Consider the following 20,114-nt stretch of genomic DNA (forward strand, 5'->3'; position numbering starts at 1 on the left):
CCTACATTGAACATCAGAACATCAGAAAAAGAAGAAGATGGCCTGGTCTGATGAATCATATTTTCTTTCCATCATGTTGATAGCCGGGTGTGTGTCTGTGTATCACTTGCCTAGGGAAGAGATGGCACCAGGATGCAGTATGGACTGAAGCCAAGCCAGTGGAGGCAGCATGATGATTTGGGCAATGTTCTACTGGGAAACCTTGAGTCCTGCCATTCATGTAGCTGTTACGTAGCCTCCCTGACAGTAATCCCGAGTGTGGCTCGGGGTTACATTTCAGTCCCATTAGCGGTAACCCCGAGCCACACTCGGGATTACATTGCAGGATCCTGGTGCGGTGTTACTTACCTTGTCCCCAGGATCCTGCAATGTCCCCCGCAGTGTCCGTGGGCTCTGTCTCCTCCGGAGCCTCTCCGTGCCAGGCTCCGTTCCCTGCGAGCGGCGCGACGCACGGGGGCGGAGCCTGGCGGCAAATTCAAAAAAATTTACAAATCATAACACATACAGTACTGTAATCTTACAGAATACAGTACTGTATGAAATCATTTCACTTCCCTTTTGTCCCCAGTGCTTTGGCCCATGCCCTGCATGCAGTTTTATATGATATATACTGCTCTTTCTGCCTGGAAACTGGAGATTGTCCATAGCAACCAAAAAGTGTCCCTTTATGTCAAAAGTGGCTTTAGACCAGCTAGAAAACAGCGATAGTAAATTAGAACACTTGAAGAATTGAGCGATAGTGAATTGTGGGGAAATTTATTTTATTATTATTATTTTTTTTAATTATTTATATTTATTTATTATATTATAATTTATGTTTTTGTGTTTCAAACTTCATCATACCCGGGATATCTACTAGACTCTTGTTTGGACAGATTTAAGTGTGTTATTGTTAAGAATTACAGGCCTACAATATAAAACGCCAAATTTCCATGCAAAATTATTGTACCGCTTTCAGCACCTAAAATCCGAAATAATCATACCGCTAGGGAGGTTAACACGTACCACCTACCTAAACATTGTTGCTGAATGCTGACCAAGTACACCCCTTCATGGAAATGGTATTGCCTGATGCCAACAGCCTCTTTCAGCAAGATAATGCTCCCTGCCACACTGTAAATGGTTCAAGAATAGTTTGAGGAACACAATAACAAGTTCAAGCTGTTGTCTTGGCCTTCAAATTTTCCAGATCTCAATCCATCAAGAATCTGTGGGATGTGCTGGAAAAAACAAGTCTGATCCACAGAGGCCCCACCTTGCAACTTACAGGAGGTAATAGGATCTGTTACTGATGGATTGATGCCAAATACCCCAGCATATCTTCAGAGGTCTAGTGGCATCCATGCGCCAATGGGTCAGGGATGTTTTTGTGGCAAAAGGGTGACCTACTCAAAATTAGGTGGGTGGTTATAAAGTTATGGCTGATCATTGTGTATACAAAGCTAAATTGGAACTATTTTTTCATTGTCTGCACTGGGGGAGGGGGGGAGTCCTCAACTGTATTCAAAAAGCGGTGATAATGTCAGGAGCCATTTACAGGGGTCATCCCAGTGAAGTGCATGTCAAGCCAAAAACTTTTATATGGTTTTAGATGCAGGGGGCAGGGAGGGACAAGAATCCCTGCCACGTTTTTATTGCTATATATTAGGGATATTTATCCTCGCTTTCTGTCCCATTGACAATGGTTTTACCAGACAGGAAGTAAAGAAAATCTGCAACAGTGACACAGGAAGACATACAAATCTAACCGTGATACTAGCTTTCTTACTCTACTATTTTTTATTCTTTCTGTCTGTCTTGCTGTTTGAGAGTTTGCCTCACTTCCTGTTTGCTAAAACTTTATCAGTAGGACAGGAAGTGGGGGGACCTGTATTACCAGGCTTTGGGTTCGATGGTATCCGTTTGACATCAGTTTGAGAGGCTTCTCAGATCATTCAGAATTGAGTGACAATTGGATTTGACCTGCAGCTGGCTTCCTTCTGTACTGCTGCATGCAGGTTTTGCCTTCCCAGAGGCTTGTAAAGGAATGCAAAACCCACTTAAAGCAAACAAAATCTACACAGGCCCTATAGGAGGCCCAGATAGCAGTAAAATCCTAACGGGGATTCTAGTCTTCACTATTCTATCCAAAACTGAGAAAAAAGGGTTTAGCTGGATACACATTTCACTTCTGGTTGGTTACTGTAGGTTAATGTACTTTTCACATTGCCATTATTACAAATTCTCATATTTTTTAAAGAAAAGTGAGGAAAAAAACCTAAATACACAATTGAAATAAAAAATCTGTGAACTGGCTTAAACTGGACAAAAAAATACTAGAACTGTGCTCAGCCAGTCTTCTGATCCAAACATTCAAGTTCATTGCCCTTCAGAGATACAGAGCTATGCTGGATTCTCTGAAATTATAACATGTATACCCTAGTGAATGTGATGCTTGTGAATGTTCAAACTAGTGAAATTGCAGTGAATATTAAATATTAAAGCCTAAACTCCAGGAAAATAGCTAAATGCGCAGTCAAAATACACATTTATTAAACTATTTTATCTGCAAAATGATTTGTCATTCTGCCTAGCCACTTTTGTGATGAATACACTTCTGCCAGGCAGCACAGCCAGTAGGGAGGCACCACTTTTTCATTTGGAAAGTGGACCTGTCAGTTCAGAAAGTAGATCCTGGATAATGACTGTAAAAAAAAGGTGGCTCTGTTCTTCTGGAGGAAAAAAAAACAGATGCAGTTGTTATCAGGGGAGTTCTGTGATCTCTGAAATAACAAATGTGTGGCCCTAACATGAAAAAGTAAATCTGATGATAGGTCCACTTTCAGAAATACAATGGTGTCAACCCCACCCTCCCAACCTGCTGATTGGACAATGCTTTGCTCTCTGCTCCTGTAAGTATGGTACCCTGTCAGCACATGTTCCTGCAGCAGAGCCCAATTTGGTCTTAGTTTTGCCTTTTCCTCTCCAACTAATTCTGGTTGCATGTAAAAGTAGATTATTTTTAAAGAAATCACAACTAAAATAAATGGTGGGTTTACTATTTGCCTGGAGTTCAGCTTTAATGCACAGAAGCAGAATACAGAATATTTGGGTGTATGTACAGTAAATGCGCAGTGAATGTTCAGAACGTGTACAGTAAATGCACAATACATTTTCTTTCAATATATTTTTAGGGCACATTTAGTATTACCCGTGCATGTAGAGGTGCATTTTTAGTGGCATTAGGTAAGTGTATTGTCATGTGTCAATGTGCATTTCCTATGTGCCCTGACATCCATTTTGATGCATGTTGAAACATGTTATCAATGCATTTTTTTCCATTCAAAATTTAGGGGAGGTGAGTGTTAGCCATTGACTAAGGCTTGTTAATATTATTTTTATTATACAGGATTTATATAGGGCCAACAGTTTGCGCAGCACTTAACAAAATGAACGCAGACATTACAGTTACATTACAATTTGGTACAAGTGGAATCAGAGGGCCCTGCTCGCTAGAGCTTACAATCTTGGAGGGCGGGTCAATTGATACAAAAGGTAATAGCTGTGGGGGATGAGCTGATGGAGAAAGTAAAACAGTGTATTAGTTAGAAGCAGGATAAGCTTCTTTAAAGAGAAGGGTTTTCAGGGATCATCTAAAGATGGATAGATTAGGGGACAATCGGACAAATTGGGGTAGGGAAATCCAAAGGATGGGAGAAGCTCTGGAGAAATCCTGTAGGAGAGCATGGGAGGAGATGACAAGGGAGCTAGAGAGCAGGAGGTCTTGGAAGGACCAAAGAGAGTGGCTTGGTTGGTGTTTTGAGACTAGGTTAGTGATGTAGCTGGAGGCAGAGTTGTGGACGGCTTTGTCAATTATTGTTGGTACTTTGAATTTTATTTGTTGGGTGAGTAGAAGCCAGTGCAGGGATTGGCAGAGAGGGGTGGGGGACACTGAACGGTTGGTAAGGTGAATGAGTCTTGCAGCAGCATTCATTATGGACTGAAGGGGGGATAGTGTATGTAAAGGTAGTCCAATGAGGAGTGAGTTGCAGTAGTCGAGGCGAGAGATGACCTGGGAATTAGAAGCTTGGTGGTGTCATTGGTTAAAAAGGGGCATATTCTAGAGATGTTGCGGAGGCTAAGGCGGCATGATTTGGACAGGGATTGGATGTGGGCCTGAAAGGACAGTTCAGAGTCTAGGGTTACCCCTAGCACTCTGGCATGTGGGAACAACGGACTGATAGTTGTGCTATTGATCTTGACAGAGAAGTCAGGGGAAGGGGCACGTGGGAGGAGGAAATATTATGAGCTCTGTTTTAGATACAGTAGATTCAGTTTGAGGAAGTGGTGTGACATTCAGTCTGATATGTCTATTAGTAAATCAGTGATGTGTGAGGAGACTGATGGGGTGAGCTGAGGGGTAGAGAGATAGATTTGGGTGTCATTGGCATATAAATGGTAGTGGAAGCCATGGGAGGCTATCAGTTGACCCAGGGAGGATGTGTAGATTGAGAATAGTAGAGGTCCAAGGACAGAAACTTGGGGGACCCCAAAGGTAAGAGGTGCTGGATAGGAGGAAGTAGAGTTGTAAGTGACACTGAAGGTGCAGTGAGATAGGTAAGATTTGAACCAACGGAGAGCACAGCCAGTAGCAGTGCAGTAGCAAATTGAGTTTTTTTTTTAAGGAGGGGGTGGTCAACTGTATCAAAGGTAGTGGAGAGGTCCAAGAGTAAGAGTACGGAATAACGACCGTTGGTTTTAGCTGTTAGTAAGTCGTTTGTGAGTTTTAGGAGAGCAGTTTCTGTGGAGTGCTGTGGACAAAATCCAGACTGAAGGGGATCAAGAAGGTTATTCTCAATGAGATGGTCACTCAGTCAGTTGTAGACTAAACGTTCAAGGTGTTTGGAGGCAAAAGGGAGTATGGAGATGGGTCTTAGTTTGTTAAGATTAGTGGGGACCAGTGAGGCCTTATTTGGTATTGGAGTGACTTGTGCATGTTTCTGAGGGTTAGAGAAGATGCCAGTAGTGAGGGAGAGGTTGAAGATATGAGTTAAAGAGTGTAGAATAGAGTCAGAGGGTGACTTGAGAAGGAACGAGGTCCAGCGGGCAGGAGGTTAGGTGGGCGTTAGAAAAAAGTTTATTGACTGCCTCTGTAGTGGTTGGGTTAAACAAGAGCTTTGATTGTACAGGAGGACAAAGAGTGTAAAGTGAGGGAGATATCTGTTGAGTGGAGGAGATCATGAGACGAATTGTCTCAATCTTATTTTTGAAGTGATTAGCAATCTCCTGGGCGTTGAGTAAGTTAGTGGGTGAAGGAAATGGCGGACGAAGCAGAGCATTAAAGGTAGAAAAGAGTTGACAGGGACTGCGTGAGAGGGTGTTAATGAGAGTGATACAGTAAGTCTGTTTGGCAGCGTGGAGACAGAAATGGTATTTTTAGAGGGCAGATTTATATTGGCTGAAATCTTGCTGTGACTTTGTCTTACGCCACAGATGTTCAAGAGCACAGTTCTGTTTTCTGAAGCTTTTGTTAATGTTTGTCTGCCAGGGTTGTAGTGGTCGGGGGCCTGATTCTGTGCATAGTGAGGGGGGCCAAGGTATCCAGGATGGATGACAGTGAACTGTTGTAGATAGAAGTGGCCAGGTTGGGGCAGGACAAGGATGAGATTTTGGCATAGAGACAATCTGTAGCAGAAAAAAGAAGAGAAGGGTTAAGATGGCGAAGGTTTCTACGGGTAATTGTTTGGTAGTTGGAAGGCAAAGAGGAGGAAGACAAGAAGAGAGTGAAACTAATAAGGTGGTGATCAAACAGAGGAAAAGATATGTTGGAAAGGTTGCGTGGAGTGCAAAGCTAGGAGAATATGAGGTCAAGGCAGTTTCCAACAGAGTGAGTAGAAGCGTTTGCCCATTGTTTCAGGTCAAAAGAGGAGATTAGGTTCAGAAATTTAGAAGTAGCGGGAGTGTTAATATTAGCAGGGATGTTGAAGTCACCAAGAATGATTGTTGGGATTTCAGAAGAGAGAAAGTAAGGTAGCCAGGCAGAAAAGTCATCAAGGAAGCTTGATACCGGTTCAGGAGGCTGATAGATCACAGCAATTCTCAACAAAACTGGAGAAAATAGACGAATACAATGAGGAGAGGGACCGAGAGGGGGTGGATGAAGAACCTGTAAAGTGCTTTGAGGGGATAGGAGGATTCCAACACCACCTCCTTTCCGTCCACTAGGCCTGGGAGAGTGAATCCACAGGAGGCCACCATGGGAGAGGGCAGCAGGAGAAGGAAAGATTCTTGAAGCCATGTCTCCGGAATTGCAAGTAGGTTGAAGGAGTTTGTGATAAATAGATCATGGACGGTGGTAAGTTTGTTGCAAACTGAGCGGCCATTCCAAAGGGCACAGGAAAAGGGGAGGCTGGTTCTAGGCAGAAGAGAAATAGAAATTAAATTGTGTAGATTGCGGATTCTGGCAGAGGATAGGGGGTACTGGGTATGTTGGCGGTCCAGGATTTGGAGAAATATCTACAGACATTAGGAGAAGCAGAAGGGTGAGAGAGGTGATATGGGAGTGTGACTTATGTGGGGGGACACTTCTCAGTGTCTTGGAGGTTTTATTGGTATGTAGGTTCAAAATTAGCAGGAGATGATGAGTGCAGTAATACTGTGAAGACAGGAGTGAGGGTGATATATATAAGCTGTGGGGTGGAGAAGAGGGGTGAAGGAGAGAAAGTTTAAGGAGAGAGGATGCAACTGTGAGAAGGAAAAGTAGGGAGTGCATGATATAGAGTGGTGAGATTGAGAAGCAGACTGGATGAGAGATGTTCTATGGGGAATATCTGTTGCTAACACGTCAAAGCACATGTTATATGTGCTTTGATGTTATCCATTGAATTCTATGAACTTCACAATGCACTAATACGCAGATAAAAACAGAGATGTTTTATGTGTCAAAACGCTGTGCAGAACTGAAATGGGAACAAACGTTGTCTTTATTATGGCGAACCAAGACACACAGTTTTCAAATTGATACAATTTTAGGGCGGTTTCATGCTGCAGTGCTGCGGTTTGGCCTCAGCGCAGGTACAGTACAGTGTACCATGGTTTCTCTTAGACTTCTATTAGATTACATTTTTTTGGTGTGTTTCCTGAAAGCGTACCAAAGATGCAGCATGCAGGTCTTTGGTGCAGTATTTAAAAAAATGCACCAAAACTGCGATCTAAGAGGAATGAACCTTGGGTAATCTGCACGAAAACCACAGGTACATTTCACTGCACCCACACCGCAGCCAAACTGCATCTCGGCATTGTGAAACCATCCTTAAGAGTGCTTACAGTTACATGGTGATAAATCACAATACCTTTTTCAATAAATTAATTACTAACCTTTATAAATGGTACAGGATGAAGACGGTTCTGATTTAACACAAAGTCTGCCTTTTATTGGAATTGGTCTTTTATCCTTTTTTTTATCATAAAAGATGAATGCACATTTCACTCTAGAAATATGTATCTAATCACCTTGGGTTTACAAATATGTATAACTGCTTACACTGTGTATACAATATATATTATACACTGTATATACAGGGGGTCCCCTACTTACAAACATCCGACTTACAAACGACTCCTACTTACAAACGGAGGGAGACAACAGGAAGTGAGAGGAAATCTACCCCTAGGAAGGGAAATTCACTCCTGTAAGAGTTAATATGGGAAAAAGGTGTCTCCACTGATGCTTTATCACCTATCCTTATTTCCCTAATAACCCCAAATTTTCAAAATCCAATTGTCATTGGGACAGAAAGTGAGGTGAAATCTTCTGAACAGGGGCACAGACAGCAAATCAAATGTTACAGGGGTGATAACCCTTCCCTATGCTATCTACAAAACTTAAAAATAGATTTTTTGGCTGGAGCTACACTTAAAAAATGAACCTGTTCAGACTTACAAACAGATTCAACTTAAGAACAAACCTAAAGTCCCTATCTTGTTTGTAACCCGGGGACCCCCTGTATATATATATATATATATATATATATAACAATGAAATAATATTCTAAAGTGCGCTGTCCTTATACAAATTAATACATCTCATGAGAAACACAGTAAAGTGCCTTAAACATATAATAAACTAATTTAATATTGTCAAATCCATATAAATCAATTCCATATATCATGTGCAAAAATTGTGCAAAATTGTGCAAAAATAATAGTGCAAAGGGCAAAAAGTGCTCAGTTCCAAAACATCAGCATTTCTTCTCTCTTGTGGTGAAAAAATTATGATAATGTGCACCACAATGAAATGTGTTCTCGAAAGGAATCAACACGAATGGTTAAATTAGCTCCTTACCAGCTACTCTGATACCACAAGGAGATCACTAAACGCTTTGCTGCATAGCAGCCACATACACCACGATCTGGAACACAAAAGCTCTTCAAACTCCTAAGCCGAAAAAGACTCCATGGTGTGGATTAACCACTTGACCTCCAGAAGACTTACCCCCTTCATGACCAGGCCATTTTTTGGGATACGGCACTGCATTACTGTTGCTGAAAATTGCATGGTCAGGCAATGCTGTACCCAAACAAAATTGATGTCCTTTTTTCCCACAAATAAAGCTTTTTTTGGGTGGTATTTGGTTGCAAAGTTTCCTATACATTGATCCTGCCAGTAACAACACTTCCTGTTGCAAACTGACTGTGCTAAACTACTGCCTCTCAATTAGCAGCAGCATTGTCTGCCTGCAGAGCATGCACCATAAGTTGGCCACTGAGATTCCTGATAGACAACCAAAAATGAGATTTTAGGTTTATGTGCACATGATGAATGTATAATGAATTTGACATTATGAACAGAGTGCTGTGTGTAGTAAAGATCTTTTACCATAGACAGTTCTTTGGAGTCATGGGAGGAAGGGCAGATTTCTATAATAAATATATAAATGTATAATGTGGCAAAGACAGGGATAAGGAACATGCAACATGAGGAATAGCTCTATTTTTTTTGAGAAGGGGAGGGGGGGGTTAAAGAGCACTGTACTGGGAGTGCAAGATCAGTAGTTGAACTTCATTAAAGTCTCATTTACAGGGGCTTTGTTTGCATCTAAGCTCATTTCCATCCCAATATAAGTCAATGTGAATGCAAAACCAACTTAAAACAGCTTGATGCACCTCAAAAGCGGTTTAATGCAACTGAGAAGCTGCTTGAAGCAACACCTTGTTGCAAATTGAAGCAACTCAAAAGTATCTCAAAAAGTAAATTTTAGATATATATATATAGTTAATTCTTAAAGCTGAATTCCATGAATATTTAAAATAATAAATTAATCCGGCTATGTATTCATTAAAAAAAAAAATAATGTATTTTAAACACAACTAATGTAATATACCTGAGTTTTACTTGTATTCCCCATTCAGTGAACAGGGAGAGGCAGCACAAGGAGCCAATCCAGTGTGCAAGAAAGGAGTACTCTTTTCTGCCCAATCTGTCTATCTCTGTCAACTGTAGGCAAATCTGGTAACTGATAGGAAAAGAAAATGTTATTGTTGTTCCCACTGAGAGGAGCCTGTGAACCTAATGCCGTGTACACATGGGCGGACTTTTCGTCATCAAAGGTCCGACGGTCTTTCCGACGGACTTTCGATGGACTTCCGACGGACTTCCGAACGAACGGACTTGCCTACACACGATCACACCAAAGTCCAACAGATTCGTATGTGATGACGTAAGACCGGACTAAAATAAGGAAGTTGATAGCCAGTAGCCAATAGCTGCCCTAGCGTCGGTTTTCATCCGTCGGACTAGCATACAGACGAGCGGGTTTTTCGACCGGACTCGAGACCATTGGAAAGATTTGAAACATGTTCCAAATCTAAAGTCCGTCTGATTTTCGACTGAAAAAGTCTGCTGCAGGTCCGATGAAGCCCATACAAGGTCAGATTGTCCGACGGATTTGTCCCGTCGGACCAGTCCGGTCAAAAAGTCCGCCCGTGTGTACACGGCATAAGATAACATGTAGCAATATTCATGTTTTGGTAGACTTTTGATTGGTACAATATACAGTACAAGTTTACCTCAGTAGGCTGCCTTCAAGTGCAAAGTCTGATTTACCTTTTAGTTCAATAATATTAATAATGTGATCATTAGGGAGACATATCATAAGTGGCTGTTCACTACAGAATGCAGAATCCTAACCAATCTGCTCTTCCAGACTAATTACTGGTCCCTTTCCTGGCACAGTGTGCCAGCTGCCCACCAGTGGATCAGGAAAGGGTAAGGGAAGAACCTCCACTCTTCTGCCAGCTCTTCCTGGAGTCCTTTGGCTCTGGAAGTGACATCACAGTTCACATAACATCTCTAGAGGCGAGGTGGCAATCAAATATGCTACAACAAAAGTAATAAAAGTGGACGGTGGGCCCAACCAGTGTAGTTAAACCAGCTGGTGTGATCATAATGAGTTGGCGAAACAGAGTTTTTCATTAACATTAAAATATCGATATCATAATTACATTTGGAAAGAGTGCAACTCTTTAGAGTGCTCGTTTTGGAGTAACATCAGTGTTTTGCCGTGTACACACGGGTGGACTTTAGATTTGGAACATGTTTCAAATCTTTCCGACGGACTCAAGCCCGGTCAAAAAATCCGCTCGTCTGTATGCTAGTCCGATGGATGAAAACCGACACTAGGGCAGCTATTGGCTACTGGCTATCAACTTCCTTATTTTAGTCCAGTCGTACGTCATCACGTACGTATCCGTCGGACTTTGGTGTGATCGTGTGTAGGCAAGTCCGTTCGTTCGAAAGTCCGTCAGAAGTCCGTCAGAAGTCCGTCAAAAGTCCGTCGAAAGTCCGTCGGAAAGACCGTCGGACCTTTGATGCCCAAAAGTCCGCCCGTGTGTACACGGCATTAGAGATGTAAACAGCAAGATAAAATAGGAATTTATAAAGTAAAGTCAGGAGTCAAGAGTAGTTGAGATATATCAGTTGTAGAAGACAATTGAAAGAGGAGGACAGAGGAAAGACCATTTTGGAAAAGCATAGAAACAGGAATTTTTTTTGAAGGAATGGAGATATGCTGGAGGCTTAAATGATAAATTGAGGATAGAAAGAGAGAGAATCATAGAAGAGGAAGAAAAAAAATCTTTGGCGAACTGACACTTTCAGAAAGTAGCAAAATTCTGTGCTTAAAAATTAGAAAAATGTAGGAAAAACGTTTAACTACAAAAAAAAAATTTGGGTAAGATGCACAGGTTGTCAAGCACTTGACTTCCACAGTAGTGTTAGGTGTTATAGTCCCAGCACGAGACGGCTTTTTACACAGTATTTATTAAAAAGGCCATAAAATAATTTTTAATCAATTCTGGTGTGCAAAGCTGGCTGCTACGGCTCCACAGTGTCTTACTGATCATTTATTACATGCACAGGCGCCATAAATTTATGCATTGCTTTACATATTTATTATACATTCCCATCAGTCCCTGCCCTGAGGGATCATACAATCCAAGCAAGGTCCTTCACTCACATTTATGCATGAGGGCCTATTTACTAAACAGCATGTCTTTGGAGTGTGGGAGAGCACGCATGCAGGCACAGAGAGAACATACAAACTACATGCAGGTAGTGCCATGGTTGGGATTCAAATCAACAACCCTGGTGCTGCTAGGTGGAAGTGCTAACCACTTAGCCACGGTGCTGCCCAATGTGCTGATGATCTACTCATTGTCACTGCTGCATTGGACCACAGTTCTACTCCTAGCTTGATGCTGTCTGGGCTAGGCCATGGAGCCTACAATTGCCATTGGAAAAATAAGTGACAGGGGTCGCTGTGTGGTAAGGATATGTGTCTTATCTTAAAGATCATATAACATGGAATAAAGTGGCATGTGCAATAAAAGTGCAAATGAGGTAACTACTACCTGCCTAAAAAGTGTTATAGAACATAGATAAATCAATTCAATTATAAAGTGCAACAATAAATGTACCAATGTGAAATAATATTTTTAAATAAGTATATAACAGTGAAAATGTCCATAATATAAATTAATGGTGGCTTAAATCTTGATGGCAGAGAGGAAGTCCTTCACCGTTAACATAAAACAACACCAGAAGTGCTCAGATATCCGGAAATGGTGGAAGCTCCCTGATGACATAATTCTTACGAAACGTATGTCGAGGTGCTTCCGGTCACACCATTTCTGGATCCCAGCTTCCGGTTTCTCTCCTAGCCCGAGTGGAACGCACACCAGCTTGGACGTGAGCCCAGGGGTGAACAGCTCTCGTATTGCAATTCATGCAGGCTATCCTCAGTGCCAGACTAAGGCACCCACTAATGTAAGCAAGCACCCATCTTTTGTTTGTATTATTTTAAAATAAAAAATAGTATTGCGCTATGGATTGTCCTTTTGTTTCCTTATGAGATATTTTGAAGGAGAGGAGGACATAGTACAGAGGCTTCATCTACTAACTAAGGATTCCTAATAGGATTTCCCTACAGCGCATTAGACCGTCTTTTTAACTAAAGAGGTCGTATCCATCTGGTGAGCAGTTTTCATATCTGAGCACTTCTGGTGTTGTTTTATGTTAACGGTGAAGGATTTCCTCTCGGACATCAAGATTTAAGCCACCATTCATTTATATTATGGACTTTTTCACTGTTATATATTTCTTTAAAAATATTCTTTTACATTGGCACATTTATTGTTGTACTTTATAATTGAATTGATTTATCTATGTTCTATAGCACCTTTTTGACACGTAACCTCATTTGCACTTTTATTGCACATGCCACTTTATTCCATGTTATATGGGCTTTAAGATAAGGCACATATCCTTACCACACAGCGCCCCCTGTCACTTATTTTTCCTATTGCACAGTGTTCCTAATTGTTCTGGGGAGGAGTTATATATATATTATGTTTGTCTCATAAATTATTGTTTGGCGCAAGGTTCCCTTCTCACACTACAGTTGCCATTGGCTGTCTAGATGGCTGTGGCTTTTTTACCCATCTGAAGAACACTAGCACAGAGGTGTAAACACTGTTGAAATCTGATTACATAGACTTTAAAATAATTTTTGGACATTTTCACTTTATTCACTATTATTGGACATTTAGGTTTTTACTAGCATACTATTGTTAGGATTGAACAGACTTTAATTTGCACATTCATATAGTTGGGGATTTGGTTTGGGGCAATTTCACATAAGCACTGGTTTACATAGAATGTTTAATGGTCCTCAACACTAGAGGGTGTGTATTTTTCATCAGTAACGGGATATAATGTTTTTTTTGCTACGCAAAGGCAAGAAGTTATTTTTTACACACCCACACTTTACTACTTTCCTCTTAGACTCAGTGCGGGAGGAGGGTAAGTCCCTGCTCCTATTCGTTGATAAAAAAAAATATCCTACAAACAGGACAAATCCCCCACAGCAACTAATTAAATTGTAAAAACTGGGTAAAATCAGAAAGACAAAGCAAAAGGAAAAATCATAAAAAGGCGGCAACAGGTAAATAAACAGGGGTTGATTTACGAAAACTTAAGAGTGCAAAATCTGGTGCAGCTGTGCATGGTAGCCAATCAGCTTTTAACTTCATCTTGTTCAATTAAGCTTTGACAAAAAAACTTGGAAGCTGGTTTCTATACAGAGCTCCACCAGATTTTGCACTCCCCAGTTTTAGTAAATCAACCGCACAGAGACTGATCAAATGAACAATGCACACTGGATATGTTATAGACCTGAACATACATCATGCCGCATGACATTTATGAAAGTCTTGTCCAACTAGTTCAGGATAACTCCTAATAACCTCATTCATTATTAATTATACATAGTAAATATAACTCTTCAGCACATTACTGTGAGTAGTATTTGCCTTACCAACCTTTATTATAGCAAATCACCACATCCTTGATGGAATTTCTGACATTGTGGATATACAATGGAATGTTTTCCAGGCATGGCATTTTCAGAAACCTGCTGTTAACATTTAATATAGCTCATTACAGTAAAAAAAAAACAACTAATGTATCATATGAAGACTGGATCTCATTAATCACAGCAAAACCATTCCATACTAGGAAAATATATGAGTGTTGTTTGTGTATACCATGGAATACAAAAAGCTGCTGATTACACAGTTTTAGGGACAGTTGTAGCTTGCGATTTGTAAAGTGTATATTTTATGTAAAATATGTATTTATTTTTGGCATCCTCAGCGATAATACATATATGGCAAAGCACTTACAGTATGAAGTTACATGTATATTATTACAAGGCTCAGTTCCAGTTTACAATCTTTACACTAAATACAAAGAGGAATGGTGTTTATCTTAAACTACAGCAGCCCATAAATTAGTCAGTTTTTTTTCTTTCAACCAGCAGGTCTCGATTCCCCCAGCCAAACAATCAATGTGGAAAGGGGAATTCTCCCCACTGAGCTATTTGTATTTTGACAGTGGGAAGACTTACCTGTCACCAGAATACACTGATCTGTGCTTCCGGCTATAGCTGGTAGCACCGAACAAGCGCAAAAATCCGACAAGGCGGTTATACGGAGGTCAATTGGTAGATCAACTTTTGTGCAATCACCCTATCAATACATGGATTAAAATTCAGCTGGTCCCTGCTGAACCGGCTGAATTTCGTTCCATGTATGGCCTGCTTAAGACACTATGCAAACATTAAAAACATACCTTTTAATCCAGGTTTGTATTAATAAATAAATAAATAATGACAACCTACCTTTAAAATAAAACAGAAGCCTCACAAACTCTGCCATTATGACAGAATCCCGGCCAAATACAGCAGGTAAAATTTTGGCACTTTATATTGCCTAAGCTTTCCTACCCCTTACTGCCTCCTGCACATTCCTTAGCCAATGAGGGTCAATAAGAATGTGTAAGGGGCGAAGTGTCGGAGGTTTGCCTGGCGAACCCGGCCGAGATGCCACCATCTGGATGGCTTCTACAGGCATGTGCAGACACCTGTAGATGCTGTGTACAGTTTTATGCACATCTGAATGCGGCAGTATTGTATACTATCATACCTCTTAACTTTCTAAAATGATAAAGAGTGACACCTTTTAGCACGCAGTATGTAGGCAAAGGACACATCCCTGCCATGAGCCCAGTCCATGGACCACAAAGATCTAATATTCAGAAAATGATTGGCTAAACTACACAAGTGCTTTTTACACCTCTAGTTTTCCATTATATTGGTTTTTCAAAATAATAAATGCAGTAATATCAATGTTGAGTAAAAAGATTAGTTCAGCATAACACTTCTGATAAATAAATATTACATTTGTATAGAGATGTACACATAAGACCAAAAAGAGGGACAACTAATGACGCGTGCACACGAGCGGACTTTTCGACCGGACTGGTCCGACGGACTATCCGACGGACTTTCAACGGACTTCCAACGGACTTTCCGAATGAACGGACTTGCCTACACACGATCACACCAAAGTCCGACGGATTCGTACGTGATGACGTACGACCGGACTAAAATAAGGGAATTGAAAGCCAGTAGCCAATAGCTGCCCTAGCGTCTGTTTTTGTCTGTCAGACTAGCATACAGACAAGCGGACTTTTCGATAGGAACTGGGTCCGGCGGAGTTCTGACATAAAGATTTGAAACATGTTCCAAAACTAAAGTCCATCAGATTTTCGACCGAAAAAGTCAGCTGCAGGTCCGATGAAGCCCACACACGGTCGAATTGTCTGCCGGACTCGGTCCGTCGCATTTGTCCGGTCGAAAAGTCTGCTCGTGTGTACGCGGCATAAGGCTGCATGAGGGACCAAGAGATTTGGCCTCAAAAGGACAGTCTCTCTAAATGAGGGACAGTTGGGGGCTATGTAGTATGGGCTTATTCTCACTGCTTTTTGGTTGATATTCCCCCATAACATTGAGCTTCCTAAGCCTAACGTAGAGCATTTTATGTTTGCAGTCTGATCTTGACTATGTTTTATGTGGTAGGCATATAAATGCTTGCGCATGCGTTGCGTGTTAACGGACATAGCCATATTCACTGCTGCTGCTTAGTGAATTCAGGGCCAGGAGGAGGAATGAAACAACATGTAGAGATGCATTTCATCAGTCTGTTGTTTGGCTTATAGTTGGAGAAAGCTTCTAAGAAACTTTCTGCCCATCGCTAAAGTTTGAACAGAATGTCCGTGTCTATTACATCTGCTTTGGAGCCACACTCTTCTGTACATAAGCAGTTAACATTTGGACCCTCACTAGGAGATATAAGATACAAACCTGAGATCCTGGGAGGGCCTGGGGTTGGGCCTGGTTCCTCAGTTGCCAGGAACTAGCAGAACTGCTGTGGCTGGTATCTGATCTAAGTTATGCTTGGCCATACAATTATGCAAATTTCATCCAGTTTCTAATGAAGCGACTAAAATTCACTCCATGGGTGGCGCTGTTGCTACCCTAATACCCAACATCTTTCGATTGAAAAAAAAGAAAGGCGCCAAGCTGCAGGTTCCACCCTCAAATACATGCCATGGGGGCTCCACTATATTACTGGAAAAGCTGTTTCTGAGCATGCGCAGGATCTGATTATGACATCCTACATACGGTTATAGAGTAAAGAAAAATTGCTAAACAAAATCAGCAATTGTGTAGGGATTGGAATGGGGGGTAGTGATGGTGGTGGTGGGGAATGAGGACCTCAAGGGAAGGGGTGAAGGGCTGCTTTAAAAAAAACTGAGGTTTAATATCAGTTAAAGCAACCCCCATTTAGCCTTATTCGTGATTGTGTGTACTGCTAAAGAAGAAGCACTCAACTGTTGAAAGTCTACTATGAGCCACAAACAGGTATTTGGGGTTGGGGACCACAGATCTGCACCACTTCTTTTGCCTGGTTTGCAATTGCATTCATATAATTGCTATAATACTGTTGGGTAATCATTTATGAAAGTATTGAGCTGCACATTTTCTACATTACCTTTTAAGAAAATAAAGCCTAATAAACAAAACTCTATTTACATTCTCTTCAATTACATTTAAAATATAGCATGCCCTCGTACATCAGGAAAGCAAGGCTGCCCTATTTCCTGCTAAATAGCTTCCTAAAAGCATTAATGGTCTGTGTCAGCTTGAAGCTGCTGCAAGTTGACTCAGCAGCAAAAGGTAAAATATTGCACTCACTGCATTGCTACAGCAGTCAATAGATTCAGCTTGACTAATTCTGAGCATCACAAAGTCTGGTTCACTTCTAACCTGCTGTCTTCATTTTCAGCTTGCTGAATTCTAACTCATTTACTGTCATACGAGACGATGCCTTTGCTGGTCTCTTTCACCTCGAATACCTGTAAGTGCTCCACTAAATGTCGTATGCTGCATTTGATTTTTTAATCCTGCCTTGGTCTTCATTCTCTGACCTGTGCAATGTTATAAACAATTTCTACAGATAATCTCATGCTCCATGTTTATGGAAGCACATAAAACATATACAATCTGCCTTGAATTTTCAGATGTAATGAAGAATATTACAGTTGTCAACATTTGGTCTTTTTCAGTAAAGAGTTCTTATTCTGAAATATGTTAATCTATCAACCAGATTTCACCCTGCTGAGGTCAGTCCAGCTAAAGATGGATTTTGATTGGTAGTTATTAAAGAACATATGTGGAACACAAGGGGATTTTTAAGGTGCCACAAAATCAAATCACCAAAATTCTATAAAAACATCAAATTTTATTTAGATACAAAAATGTTAAAAGCAATAGTTTGATAAAAACCATCACAGAAATTCCATGCGGGTGGCTTTTAGTGTATGTACAGTGACTTCAGCTCAACATGTTTCGCCAGTCAATGACTTCCTCAGGAGACCTCTAAAGTACTGTATACATCTGCCACCAGAATGCCTGAAGGTGTTTAATAACTGTATAAGCCAAAAACATAATAATACACAGATGGAATCATCGCCAGAAGGATATCAGAAAGCCGTAGGAGGGGTAGAGCTCATAAAACATCAGCCACTTGAGTCAACATGACTCAATCATGCTTGATTAATCCTGTGAAACTGCAGATTCTAATTGACTTGTTCCAATTGTAAGGAAAGATCCAATCATGTAAAATATCATCCCAATAAAAGGCTATTAATGTGGTATTCAGCAAAATGCCATAGGAGCATGTGAATAACCCCAAAATAATACTCACAGTTTGGGTGTAATATTTCCGCCTCTGTCTGTTTTCGTACTGAAGAATAACTTAAAAAATGTGATGCTGGCTGTTTCCATCTTGCTTGTGGGCATGTGAAGCCCACAAGCATTGATTTCCTGGATGCGGTGAATGCTGTTCATTCACAGCTTGTTCACACGCATGATCATTGTTTCCGCACTGAATCTTGGGAAGCCTGACTCTAAGCTCCCAGGAGACAGTGCGGTGTCGGGGAAAGGCAATAAACACGCCTACTCCCATGGGAGGAGAGACAGGAAGTGCCACAATAAAGTACAATATAAAGGTAATTACAGCGATAAAAAAAAATTTCGTGCGGCATTTGAACATCTATGCAATTAACTGACAGGGCTAAGATTAAGTTAAAAATTTGAGTGGAACCCCGCTTTAAAACAGCGTCCCTCGTGGCTTGGTATTATACATGATTGGCTCTTTCCTTTAATTGGAGTAAGGCGATTAGTATCTGCAGCTTCACAGTAATCAAGCATGATTCCTCTTTCATATTCATTCGAGTGGCTGGTGTTTCCCTATCCCTCTTACAGTTTACTGATATCCTTCTGGCAATGATTCCACCTATGTATTATTATGTTTTTGGCTTAAAGAGTTATTAAACACCTTCAGGCTTCCTGGTGGCACATGTATGCAGTACTTTAGAGGTCTCCTGAGGAAGCCATTGATTGTCGAAAAATGTTGAGCTGAAGTCAATGTACATACACCAAAAGCCGCATGGAATTTCTGTGATGGTTTTTACCAAACTTTTTCTTTTAACATTTCTGTATCCAAATAAAATTTGATGTTATTATAGAATTTTGGTGATTTGATTTTGTGGCACCTTAAAAATGCCCTTGTGTTCCACATACTGTATGTTCTTTAAATAAACTTGATGGGATGTGGTGCCTTTGATTCTCAGATATGGAAGAGCCCTCGGGCCATCATAAAAAAAGAATACAGAAATATGAGTTTGAAAAAAAAAATTTTTTTTTTTTTTTTTACAGAATTCTGAGTTTGAAAGTCAGAATTCTGAGATTCAAAGTCAGAATTTTGACTTTGAAAGTCAGAATTCTGAGATTCAAAGTCAGAATCGTGAGTTTAAGAAAAAAAAATCTACAGAATTCTGAGATTAAAAGTCAGAATTCTGAGATTCAAAGTCAGAATTCTGAGATTAAAAGTCAGAATTCTGAGTTTCAAAGTCAGAATTCTGAGTTTCAAAGTCAGAATTCTGAGATTCAAAGTCAGAATTCTGAGATTAGATGTCAGAATTCTGAGATTAAAAGTCAGAATTCTGAGATTAAAAGTCAGAATTCTGAGATTCAAAGGCAGAATTCTGAGATTAAAAGTCAGAATTCTGAGTTTCAAAGTCAGAATTCTGAGTTTCAAAGTCAGAATTCTGAGATTAAAAGTCAGAATTCTGAGATTAAAAGTCAGAATTCTGAGTTTCAAAGTCAGAATTCTGAGATTCAAAGTCATAATTCTGAGATTCAAAGTCAGAATTCTGAGATTAAATGTCAGAATTCTGAGATTAAATGTCAGAATTCTGAGTTTCAAAGTCAGAATTCTGAGTTTCAAAGTCAGAATTCTGAGTTTATAAATATAGTAGTCTCTATTAGGAAGATTTTAGGACCAATGAGCAATAAGGTAGTAACACCCACAGATCATCATTCTGCAGACATACATGTCTTCTGCTCTGTATATGAATATGTAAATCTATCTTAGTTACAGCACACAGTATAGGGAAGCAGGCAGTGCAGGGTTCTCTGGTTCCTTTACTGCATTAATTAGTTCCTCGGTTGGCTGTCTTATCCTTCCTCTCTGTCATCTGCTCCAACATAAAGAGCCATGCTGAAAACATGTGTATTGTGTGTGAGTGTGGGGGGCACAGCTTCCATAGATAGCAGAACACAATGGCCAGCACAGCTCTGCACCCCAACTTGTAGGAAACATTGCACTAT

At 40.5% G+C, this 20,114-nt stretch overlaps 1 protein-coding gene across 2 annotated transcripts in view; it reads left to right on the forward strand.

Annotated features, from left to right (window-relative positions):
* LGI2 (leucine rich repeat LGI family member 2) overlaps positions 1-20,114 on the forward strand; it is a 100,279-nt gene that overhangs the window by 12,999 nt on the left and 67,166 nt on the right. Inside the window, exon 3 of one of the 2 annotated variants that reach the window (XM_073609217.1) lies at positions 17,227-17,298. The exons of the other annotated variant lie outside the window; for it this stretch is intronic. Coding sequence (XP_073465318.1) covers positions 17,227-17,298 — 72 coding nt within the window. The remainder of the gene's footprint in view (positions 1-17,226; positions 17,299-20,114) is intronic. 2 annotated transcript variants of the gene reach the window in all.

Source organism: Aquarana catesbeiana, linkage group LG01 (genome assembly GCF_042186555.1).
Source record: "Aquarana catesbeiana isolate 2022-GZ linkage group LG01, ASM4218655v1, whole genome shotgun sequence".
NCBI classification, from domain to species: domain Eukaryota; kingdom Metazoa; phylum Chordata; class Amphibia; order Anura; family Ranidae; genus Aquarana; species Aquarana catesbeiana.